Genomic DNA, 12,704 nt, shown 5'->3' with positions numbered 1-12,704 from the left:
GATAAATTAGTTGGCCAGTATTATGTCTCATAATTTCATGCTTCTGAATCTCCTGCTTATCCTGATTCAGCACGATAAGGTAATGACGTCAATGATAAGCCTGCCTGTGATACTTGAGAAATGGTCTACGCAAGGCTTAATGTTCTAAATCAGGAAGTTCTAATTACATTCTAAGACTTAAAACCTGCAAAACAGCCATTTAAAGGTGAAGCGTGTCATTTCTGCATTAGCAGTGAACTGCAATCTGACTTTATTAGCATAATTACAGCTCAACATTTGACTCCAAAGAGTGAATATTTTCACCTTTAAGTCAATATCAATTTGTCATAAGTATTCACCCCCTTTAACATGAAACTCCAGAATCATCACTGCTGCACCCTTTTGGTTGTGACATAATTGCTTTTGTGTAGTCAAGGACTTTCAATTGATTGTAGCATAAATGAGTCAGCACTGTGGAAGACCATGATGAGAAAAACCTCCAAGCAGCGTCACGAACAAGTAATTGAAAAGCACCAGGCAGGGGAGGATTTCCATGTCATTGAGCTTCTCTTGGAGTAGCAGTTAAATCAGTAATTAAGAAATGGAAAAATATGACACAGCAGTAAATGCACCAAGAGCAGGACGTCCTCAAACGGTGCGTCATCGTGTGAGGATGAGGACACCAAGAGAGTAATGACAAGTCTGAAGGAGTTACAAGCTTCAGAGAACTGATGCTGAGGAGAAGCTACTGTTGAATATTTTATGCAATATTTCCATTACAGTTTGCCAGAAGACTAAACTATCAGACTAAATACATGTTTAGCATAAGCCAAATACTGCACATCATCAGGAATACACCAGCTCTACTGTGAATCATGCTGTGAGGATCTTCTCTGGAAGGCTTATGAGAGAAGGGGATCAAATGAATGCAGCAAAATAACAGGGAAATCATGAAGCAATACCCGATGGAGTCAGCAAGACACCTGGAACCTAGAGAAAATTTGTTTTTGAGCAAGACAATGACCCCAAGCATAAAGACAAAAGGTACACAGGAGTGACTTTTAAAACTACAGCTTTGGATGTTCAAGAATCCAGACCTCATTTCAATAGAAAATTGCATGGTCTTAATGCATCCTGACTGAACTACAGCATCACAGATCTACTAAATACTCACATAACTGGGGGGGTGAATACTTATGCAAATGAATGTTTAATAACTATAAACCTCATTCATGAAACTTTCATAAACATACAAGTAAATTCGAAGTAATTTGCGCGTAAAATGGACCTCCCCGAAAACTCTTCTCCGGATTCACAAATGCTTCGTAAACATCAGATCTGATAGTTAAATGTATGACAATGAATTCCAATCATTCGTAAATAGGGTGCGTGAACACTCATTCACATTTAGCACAATCCACAGCCTATGTATTACAACTTGTGTGTCCAGGAACGCTGTGGAATCTTCCGGACTCCCTTCTCAGGATTGGATCCAGTATACTGCATAAATGCAAAAGAGGCTAATAGGTCATATGCCTAACAATAAATATTAAATTAACGTGTCCACCAAAGCTTTTTTAGCCAGCTGAAAAAAAGATGCTAGGCGCTCTTCTGAAAATGGCCAGCTGGTGGCGCTTGAGAGCGCTTTGGAGGCACAGCGTATTTCCAGCTGAATGCTATGATTTGGAATATCCACATCAGTAACGTGTTACTAGTATCTCATTTGGAAGAATATTACTGAATACAAAAAAGCAGTAACCAGCAATATTAACATCTCCATTGCTGTTCAGTCATTGTACAAGTAGGATGATTGGCCAGTGTAGTATTTGTCCCGCCCCTCCTCCATTGTGATTGGACGGCTGGGTAAAATGTGAGTGACAAGTGCTGCATTTTACCCAAAGTTTCTTTCGTACCAACTAACATTTTGAAAATACTAACTTTTCCACAAATCCAAAAATTTACGTCAGAACGACTTTACGAACCATTTACACAAACAATTCGTTCTGCTCGTTTTTCATGAATGAGGCCCACTATGTGGGACAGTTAGTCTAATCAGGTTAGCTTCAGTTTAAATCAAAAGGAGGGCTATAAAAACCCTTAACCTCTACTCACCAGCTCCAGAAAACGGCCATGGGGGTGAATACTTTTTTACAGGCACTGTATGAGTAGCTTACAGCTTGAGAAGCTACAGTTTTAAGGACGTTTCCCCAACACTACGTGTGACAATGTCAAGGTCATGGGTTCGATTCCCAGGCATAAAATGTGTACCTTGAATGCAATGCAAGTCGCTTCTGCCAACTGCATAAATGTAACTGTAAACGTAAATGCAAGCCTGCAGTACCTGTAGTTTCTCTGATCTTGGGCAACCTTTGGCATCCCTCTCGGCCTGACTCCGTGCCGGCTTGTCCGTGGTGTTTCCGCAAAAACGTTCCATCTACGTTCTGATTTGGATAGCCAAGACCTTTCAGAGAGGACTCCGCGTGCAGGTGGACGCTATCGACTGTGCACAGAGGCGAGTCCATTGGCGTCACGCAGCTGCTGCTTCCCGTACTGCAGCCGGCATCGATGGAGGAACACTGGGAACTCTGCAGGGAATGAACACCCTCGCTCTGTAAAGACGACATCCTTTTGGACAAGTGGTACTCATACAACCGCGTCACCTCTTGTTCGGATGAAGCCGCCTTGCTCTGTTGATGCTCATTCCGGGCTCGCTCGATCAGATATTGTTCTTTGGCGGGGGAACTTGCGTTCAAGTCCGTGGAGTCCTCCAAAGTGACTTTTTGCGTAACCCCGTCGGCATGCAACGGGCCGCTATCGCCAGCCACCTCGGAGTAAATGTGCTCTTCGGATTTATTATTCAGAATCATATGCAATCTTTGATTGCTTTCGTGAAATGCATAAGACATCCTCTCCATGTCAAAAGGACCTGAACGCTGAGAATCTCGTCCGTTGAAGTTGTTGTAAATCCCGACAAGATCCTCCACGCGCGATTCTGCATCAGCGCTCGATTTCACCCCACCATCGTGCTCCTCGATCTTCGGCATTCCCATCATCACATCCCTGTGCATTTTGTTGAAGTAGTCCGTCAACGACTTGGTTTCCATTGTTTCCGGTTCCATCTCGAAGTGGTCCGAGCAAAGAGTGGCGACTGCGGAGGACTGGGGATCATCTCGGATGTTACACGCCGCCAATCGAAACTCGGTCTCCTCTTCGGCTAGAGTTTGGTACCCTTCTGCAGTGGCTACTAACATTTTCAGAGAGTTTTCAGAGAGTTTCTGAGCTGCAGCCAGCTCTGAGCTCTCCGTCATTTCGGAGGAATTTGTCTCATTCCCAGAATCAGAGGAGGACTCAGGGCTAAAGGACCGAGATATTTCTACACCTGTGTGTCACAAAGAGACAAACATTTTAGCCATCACACCATACGCATCACCACACGTACTGTATACTTTAAAATAGTTTATTTGTACAAAACGTTGAAGGCTATGAAATGCAACAAATACATGAACAAAAATGAACCACAAATTATAATGAGATCACATTTACATCGCTAACAAAACAAATGCACACACAATACATGGGGCTTGCATTGAACACAATGGAGTACGGATAAACAAAACCAAAATAAAAGAATGGCTGGAAGGTCCTACAACGTCAATGAATAAACGTTACTATAGTGTAAGAACCTGAACTATTGTCCGATTGTGGGTGAGACTGTTCCTCAGAGGCCGCCAAGGCCTCCAGAGCTTGTAGTGTGGAGACAACGGCGTCATTGAACACTTCCTCGCTCCCACCGGCCACCTGTGTCGGCACCGAATCGATCAGTGACACAGGGATGTCATTTTTAAGCAAAGTTATGCTTTTACGGTCTTGGTGATCGTCTTCATCCGAGCTATCCCTGAACCCGGGCGGCGGAGCGGCTATTGCCAAGTTCAGCGACTGCAACAGGTCATCGTTGTCCTCCTCATCGCCGCCTTCTGGAGGCGGCGGAAGTGAGGTGAGGTCAATGATGTCGTCGCTCGATTCCGAGAGCGACAGGAGAGAGTGTGCTTTGTCCTTCATCTCCCCCATCATCATCATCATCATGTCCTCCTCGCAACTAATGTCGTCGTCATCTTCGGCATCGTCCGTAGTCTCAGCATAGCAGATATCATGCAGCAAAGGCTCCTCGATGCCTTCCGTTGTACCGAAGATCTTGGCGTCGCCATAGACCATGTGGGAACCGTACTGGAAGCCGTCGACCTCCATCGATGCTTCCAGAGGCTTGTAGTCTTTCTGCTGTGCGTACATGTACCGGTGTTCCTCCAGCACCTCTGGGATGTCCTCCATCAGTCTTTGGTATCCCAAGTTCTGAGGGTTCACAGATTCCAGCGGAGGATCGCCAAATATGAAGGACACCTTGGCGCTTCTGGGCGACTCTTGAGGTTTGCCTTTCGGGACACTGAAGTAGGGCTGTGGATGAATGTGGCTTCCTCTGCTCGCCCTCTCTGCCTTCTCGTCCATGTGCATACGATGCGACTGGTGGATTTCAGAGACGTTGGGGGTAATATCACACTCTCTTCGCCCACAGATGGCGTATTCAGGGTGGGACTCGTCGTAACTGCCGCAGGAAGCGTAATTCCAGTCGATTGCCTGGTAGTTGTGCTTGACCCTTGAGTCATGTCCTTAGACAAACCAAAATAAAGAAGATGCCAGTGTCAATGTTTTATTATTTAAGCACCTTAAATCAGTGGTTCTCAACCTTTTTGACTTAAAAAGGACACCCATTGTCCAATATAGTATGCCAAAGCCCCCATTATCACTGCAAAAAATGTTCTTTCTCAGTATTTTTGTCTTGTTTTCCAGTACAAATATCTAAACATTCCGTAACAATTACAATTTTGATGGTCCATTCAACTAACTATATGTTACTGTGCAACTACATGTGAGCTAGCAGTCATTTGAGTATTAGTGCTTAATATCCTACTAACACTTTATTTCAAAACTCCTACTAACTACAAGTAAGTTTGCAACTACATGTCAACTAGCAGTCATTCGATTATTAGTGCTTAATACTTACTAACACTTTTATTTCAGTGGCCACTTTAAAAATCCTTCTAACTACAAGTAAGTTTGCAACTACATGTCAACTAGCAGTCATTCGATTATTAGTGCTTAATATCTAAACACTTTATTTCAATGGTCCACTTTAAAAATCAAACTAACTACAAGTATGTTTGCAACGACGTGTCAGCTAGCAGTCATTCTATTATTAGTGCTTAATACTTACTAACACTTTTATTTCAATGGTCCACTTTAAAAATCCTTCTAACTACAAGTAAGTTTGCAACTACATGTCAACTAGCAGTCATTCGAGTATTAGTGCTTAATATCTACTAACACTTTATTTCAAAAATCCTACTAACTACAAGTAAGTTTGCAACTACATGTCAACTAGCAGTCATTCAAGTATTAGTGCTTAATTTCTACTAACACTTTATTTCAATGGTCCACTTTAAAATCCTACTAACTACAAGTATGTTTGCAACGACGTGTCAGCTAGCAGTCATTCTATTATTAGTGCTTAATACTTACTAACACTTTTATTTCAATGGTCCACTTTAAAAATCCTTCTAACTACAAGTAAGTTTGCAACTACATGTCAACTAGCAGTCATTCGAGTGTTAGTGCTTAATATCTACTAACGCTATTTCAATGGTCCACTTTAAAAATCCTACTAACTACAAGTAAGTTTGCAACTACATGTCAACTAGCAGTCATTCGAGTATTAGTGCTTAATATCTAACACTTTATTTCAATGGTCCACTTTAAAATCCTACTAACTACAAGTAAATTTGCAACTACATGTCAACTAGCAGTCATTATTTTTAGATAGATATTTGTGCTGAAACAAGGACAAAAATACTGAGGAATAACAATTTTTTTGCAGTGCTGTCGGATATTTAGTCAAGTATTTTTGCTGTAATTATGACAAAACTGCTTGTTTTGAAAGTATTAAAAAACTGGAAGTTCTGATAAAGTATATAAAATTAATTAACCATGATTGATTTTGTAAATCCCAATTTTCAAATGTTCTTTAAAAAACATCAGTTATGTGGATTTTAATGTGTTTTTAGCATTTTAAGTTAGATTTCCTTATATAAAATTAAATAATTTATGTATATACTATTTTTTCACAAACATTTTGCTCTATTCTTATATTCTACATACACTATTTTTTCCTATTGTATTCACACATTTCTTAGTATAGTTTATTATAATCTATTTTTCTTTATGTATGTGTATGTCCATAATTCTTTGCTGGTTCTGTTTGTTTGAACTAAGAAAAAACATTTCACTACATTATTACATCACATATGTGTAATATTTATGACACAAATAAATAAATAACCTTGAACCTTTCAGTCATACTTGGACGTTTGCTGCTGAAGTTGAGAACCACTGCCTTAAATCATCTATTTCAAACTGACAAATGAATTGTTCATATTATGTGGTGCGTGTAGATTTTGTGCTCTCACCTGCAGTGTTGCTGTTGTTGGCCATGTTGAAAATGGACCTCCGTGAATCGACCAGCAGTCTGTAGTATCCGGCCGTCAAACACGCCAGGTTCATAGCATCACTGGACTCCATTATAAGTGTGATGGGCTGCAGAAACAAATTAAATTTTGCATAAACAATCAGTAAATAAAGCAGTAACTGGATAAAAGAGATGCTGAAAAAAGCAAAAAAAAATATTTTTAACTAAAAATTATTTGGTTATACTTAAATATATCTGAATGTCACTGTATTATATGGCCAAATATTAAATAAAGTGTTTTCTGCAAATAAACGATGCTCTTCTTCCTTTCATCCGACACACCTTAACATCCAAGACGTGGAGCTCCACTCGTACGTTCCTCTCGTCCTCCGTGTACATTTCGATCCGGTTGACGTGGCTGAAATCGGCCAGCAGGGCCACCAAGTTGGTCTTGGTGTTGATCACATGACTGATGCCGTACCGCGGCCCCACGAGCAGCGTCACCTCCGTGTGTTTCTCTCCTTGCTGTCGGATCACAAACCAGAAACAAGAACAGCTGCTTAAACAGCATCAGATCGCAGTACCTGATATAATGTTATAATTAATAACTATAATAATGTTAGAATTATTGACCTGATGCCAAAACATTTCTGAAATTTCTACAATCTCAGTGAATGAATGCGTGTGTTTGCACTTACGACCAGCGTTGATTTGAACACTCGTCCTCCGTACAGCCTGAGATCGCTCAGATATTTCAGGTAGTGGACCTTCGCCTGTAACGCCGTCAGCTTCAACACAGAGAACACATCTCATCAGAATTAGAGAACTGAAAGTGTAACTGGTGTGTGTATATATATATATATATATGGTAACACTTCAGTATAAGGAACACATTCACTATTAACTACGACTTTTCCCTCAATAAACTCCTAATTTATAGCTTATTAATAATTAGTAAGCTAGTTGTTAAGTTTATGTATTGGGTAGGATTAAGAATGTAGAATAAGGTCATGCAGAATAAGGCATTAATATGTGCTTAATAAGTACTAATAAACAGCCAATATTCTAGAAATATGCATGATAATAAGCAACTAGTTAAAAGACCCTAAAATAAAGTGTTACTATATATATATATATATATATATATATATATATATATATATATATATATATATATATATATACACACACACACACATATACACACACACGGCAGATTATTGTACAAGTGAAAAATTATGAAAGTGAAAAAAAGAGTTATAGACGTTTAAGTTTATGAAAATGTAAAAATATAATTGTTTATATTTTATAATATGTTACAAAACATGTTTTACTTAAACTGCAAGAAAACCAAAGCCAAAAATATCAACATTCCAAATTTGAGGTTGATATCTCAAAAAATGAGCTTTCAGTAAGATTTTGATTGCAGTACCAAACTTTTTCACTAGATGACACCCAAGCTCCATTACTGACCATTTAAGGGCACCTCCATTTATGGTTTGAGTGAGCTGAACCATATATTTCCATATTTTCATACATTTTATGAAGAAGACATCCTATTCAGAAGTATTATGGGCAGTTTGACAGTATTTGATTTGAATTCAACCTCTCATAAACACATAATTAGAACATGTGTGTGTGCATTATAGCTCGCCGCCGCATCACAAATGGCCAATCTATCATTTTTTCTTTATATTTAAAACATTTTCAGACAAAAAAAAAAAAAAAAAAAATGTATTTGGATATTATATTTTGAACTCTTGGCATGAAAACAAATTGGTTTTCAAATCTGGTGACTGATTTTCAAAATAAAGTACAGAGGAGCAGTAATTTATTAATTTGTAACAAAAATATTTTCAATGCAAAAAAATGTTTTTCTTACTTAGTATTTTTTTGTCTTATTTCCAGTCCAAATATCTAAAAATTCTTAAATCAAGAAGCATTTACTAGATAAGTAAAATGACATTAGATATTATATCTTGTTTTCTGAAAGAAAAAAAACAAAATCAATTGAGTTAACTTTGCTATGTATTGTTATCATGACAATATTAATCCATGTTATATTATGCATCGAGGAATCTGAATTCTCAAAGACAGATCGATTTCAATTCCACTTTTCTCATGCACATCAAGCTGTGAAAGTTTCTTCACCTTTTTCCCAGGAGGCACCAGGTTCTGGTTGGTTTTCAGAATGTGCGTGAGAGCTTTCTTGATGTTCTTCTCTTTCATGCTGGACAGCACCGCTGGAGGCAGAAACTGCGCCAGACCCCACTCCTTTCTTTAGAGACACGGCGAGAAGGAAGAGCTTTCACGCTCAATTTCAACAGTCTTCGCAACACTCAAACACCTTTCATCTTTTCTTCTCATTATTTAAAGCAACGGTCACCAAAAAATGAAAATTCTGTCATCATTTACTCGCCCTCATACTGATCCAAACCATTCTCTTCCCTCAGTGAAACACAAAAGGAAGAACATTTGAGCTTCTGCTGCTCATGCAGTGATTTATACGGCCGAGCTCCAACAAAAAACACCATCAAATACTGTAGAAGTCGTCCACATGACAAAAGTAGGGATTTTTGTTTTAAATGACCCTACAAGTTCAATTAAACCATCAAAATCTAAGAAAATCCGAAATCCAAAATTCTTTTTTATTTTGTGTTCCACAGATCAAATTAACATTATTCCAAGAAGGCGAGTAAAACATATTTTGGAAACACTTTACAATAAAGTCTCATTAGTTAATCTGTTAGTTAACGCACTGTGATTAAATGATTTAGTTCACGTTAACTAATGTTGGAACATTATTGTAAAGTGTTACGAACATTTTTCCTTTAATAACCGTTCTCAGACATGACTGTTGAACTCACTCGATGTATTTCAGAGAGACTTTCTGCGTCTGTTTGGTGCTGAGCGTCAGGATGTACATCTGAAGAGCGGCCAGACGAAGCGCCGTGTCGTATTTGAGCTCCGAGCCGAAGCGCTCCTGCACCACGTCCTTACAGCTCTGAGACACACACAAACCTTCCTCAGAGATTCTGATTATCATAATCCCAAACAGGGTTATGGTATAAACCATATTCACCAAACGATAGAGACGTTGCTTAACACATTCATACTCTGCATTAAATCCTGTTCTTCCTCAGTGTTTCTGTCTTGTTTTCCAGCACAAATATCTAAACATTCTTAAATCAAGATACATTTACTGGAGAAGAAATGAGAAGCATGCATACAAAAGTTCTCTTTATCATATTAAAACGTCTGAATGAACGAACCGAGCCGAGCGTCACAGACGAGTTACCTGAACGTAGAGGTAATCGAAGGCAACAGCGTCTCTCCTGAGAAGATCCACTGGATCTTTTGGAAGGAAACTGATGCGGAAAAAGCATTTCATCTTGTGTGAGCCGGGCCTCTGAGTCACCTGAACACAAGAACCACTCAGATCTCTCTGTATTTACACGTTTATGAAACACTTGTTCCCATCCATCCATCCAGCCGCCTATTCAATCCATCCATTAATCCATCCATCCGTCCGTCTGCCATTCCAATCCATCCATCCATCCATTAATCCATCTGCCACTGAACTGTCCATCCATCCATCCATCCATCTATCCATCCGCCATTCCAACCATCCATCCAGCCATCCATCTGTCCAGCCGTCTATCCATCCATCCACCTTTCCAATCCGTCCGTCTGCCATTCCAACCATCCATCCATCTGTCCATCCATCCATCCATCCGCCATTCCAATCCATCCATCCGTCCAGCCATCTATCCATCATCCATCCATCCATCATCTGCCATTCCAATCCATCCATCCATCCATCCGCCATTTCAATCCATCCGTCCATCCATCCATCTGTCTGTCCAGCCGTCTATCGATCATCCATTAATCCATCCGTCCATCTGCCATTCCAACCATCCATCCAACCATCCATCCATCCGCCATTCCAATCCATCCATCCGCCATTCCAACCATCCATCAGCCATTCCAATCCATCCGCCATTCCAATCCATCCATCCATCCATCCATCCATCCATCATTCCAATCCATCCATCCATCCATTCCAAACCATCCATCCATCCATCCATCCGCCATTCCAAACCATCCATCCATCCATCCATCCATCCATCCATCCATCCATCATTCCAATCCATCCATCCATCCATCCATCCATCATTCCAATCCATCCATCCATCCATCATTCCAATCCATCCATCCATCCATCCGCCATTCCAAACCATCCATCCATCCATCCATCCGCCATTCCAATCCATCCATCCATCCATCCATCCATCCACCATTCCAACCATCCATCCATCCGCCATTCCAACCATCCATCCATCTGCCATTCCAATCCATCCATCCATCCATCCGCCATTCCAATCCATCCATCCATCCATCCATCCATCCGCCATTCCAATCCATCCATCCATCCGCCATTCCAATCCATCCATCCATCCATCCATCCGCCATTCCAATCCATCCATCCATCCGCCATTCCAATCCATCCATCCATCCATCCATCCGCCATTCCATCCATCCATCCGCCATTCCAACCATCCATCCATCTGCCATTCCATCCATCCACCATTCCAACCATCCATCCGCCATTCCAATCCATCCATCCATCCGCCATTCCAATCCATCCATCCATCCATCTGCCATTCCATCCATCCATCCATCCATCCGCCATTCCATCCATCCATCCATCCATCCATCCGCCATTCCATCCATCCATCCATCCATCCATCCATCCGCCATTCCATCCATCCATCCATCCATCCGCCATTCCAATCCATCCATCCATCCATCCATCCATCCGCCATTCCAATCCATCCATCCATCCGCCATTCCAATCCATCCATCCACCATTCCAATCCATCCATCCATCCATCCATCCGCCATTCCATCCATCCATCCATCTGCCATTCCATCCATCCATCCATCATCCGCCATTCCAATCCATCCATCCATCCATCCATCCGCCATTCCAACCATCCATCCATCCGCCATTCCATCCATCCATCCATCCATCCATCCGCCATTCCAATCCATCCATCCATCCATCTGCCATTCCATCCATCCATCCATCCATCTGCCATTCCAATCCATCCATCCATCCGCCATTCCAATCCATCCATCCATCCGCCATTCCAACCATCCATCCATCCATCCATCCGCCATTCCAATCCATCCATCCATCCATCCATCCGCCATTCCAATCCATCCATCCATCCATCCGCCATTCCAATCCATCCATCCATCCATCCGCCATTCCAATCCATCCATCCATCAAATACAAAACTTCAAAATCAATATTGTTTTGTGTGTGTAGGGTCAGGGTTTTGTGTCTTTCACTCTCTTCCAGCATCATTCACCAGCACACCTGTGTTAACATCTCCTGCTCGTGCAGAAGCATCAGCTTGGTCGCAGATCCTTCCATCTTGTGTTCCAGCATCAGAGAGAAGTGCTCGATGCTTTTAATAGACAGCTTCTCTTGCAGGGTCAGAATAACATCCTTTCAAACAGAAGAACATCTCTGTCATTCATGTTCAGCGGTCAGTGAGATCCCTGATCGGATCCACATTCACTTACACTACCGGTCAAAAATACAGTAAAAACAGTGAAATATTATTCCAATGTAAATCAGTTGTTTTCTATGTGAATATATAGTAAAGTGTAATTTATTCCTGTGATCAAAGCTGAATGTTCAGCATCATTACTCCAGTCTTCAGCTTGTGGCAGCAGTGATTTGTAGATATGCTGAAATACCTTAATGGAGGTGTTGGAGTCAAACTTGAAGGATTTTGTTTGTCCGTTTTCCAGATACACCTTCAACACGTTTGGCATGAAGAGCAGAGAATTATCCTTCACCGACTCCTGCAGATGAAAACAGTCTGTTAGGGGAATCCGTCATGTTTGTAATAAAGATCTGGCTTTTATCTGTGTCACATCGCTGTGATGATAGCAGTACAAAAACACGCGTCTGCATCATTTTAATAACTAACCTCTTGTTGTTGCCACCAATTAAGATATATGAATGAACGAACACACTGATTTATGTAACGTGTGTCGTCTTAATCTTTCGTCACAGTAAATAATTTGTGCTGAAATCACTTTCACCAATCCTCTTACTTTAAATCACCTGACTCGCAATCCAATCAATCTCAGATGAATATAATCAAAACCCAACATTTTTTTTCCTCACTGA

At 40.8% G+C, this 12,704-nt stretch overlaps 1 protein-coding gene across 3 annotated transcripts in view; it reads right to left on the bottom strand.

Moving 5' to 3' along the window:
* The window catches only part of frmpd4 (FERM and PDZ domain containing 4), a 60,773-nt gene that overhangs the window by 3,730 nt on the left and 44,339 nt on the right, over window positions 1-12,704 (bottom strand). For all 3 annotated transcript variants that reach the window (XM_051904957.1, XM_051904958.1, XM_051904959.1), the window contains 10 exons: window positions 12,266-12,373; window positions 11,880-12,011; window positions 9,792-9,911; window positions 9,361-9,497; window positions 8,645-8,771; window positions 7,192-7,281; window positions 6,836-7,018; window positions 6,495-6,621; window positions 3,663-4,640; window positions 2,321-3,358 (listed from right to left, as the gene is read on the bottom strand). In XM_051904957.1, coding sequence (XP_051760917.1) covers window positions 2,321-3,358; window positions 3,663-4,640; window positions 6,495-6,621; window positions 6,836-7,018; window positions 7,192-7,281; window positions 8,645-8,771; window positions 9,361-9,497; window positions 9,792-9,911; window positions 11,880-12,011; window positions 12,266-12,373 — 3,040 coding nt within the window. The remainder of the gene's footprint in view (window positions 1-2,320; window positions 3,359-3,662; window positions 4,641-6,494; window positions 6,622-6,835; window positions 7,019-7,191; window positions 7,282-8,644; window positions 8,772-9,360; window positions 9,498-9,791; window positions 9,912-11,879; window positions 12,012-12,265; window positions 12,374-12,704) is intronic.

This window comes from Ctenopharyngodon idella, chromosome 9 (assembly GCF_019924925.1).
Source record: "Ctenopharyngodon idella isolate HZGC_01 chromosome 9, HZGC01, whole genome shotgun sequence".
Taxonomy (NCBI): domain Eukaryota; kingdom Metazoa; phylum Chordata; class Actinopteri; order Cypriniformes; family Xenocyprididae; genus Ctenopharyngodon; species Ctenopharyngodon idella.
Note: the sequence above shows the minus strand (reverse complement) of the source record. Positions and strands in the feature narration are given on the sequence as shown.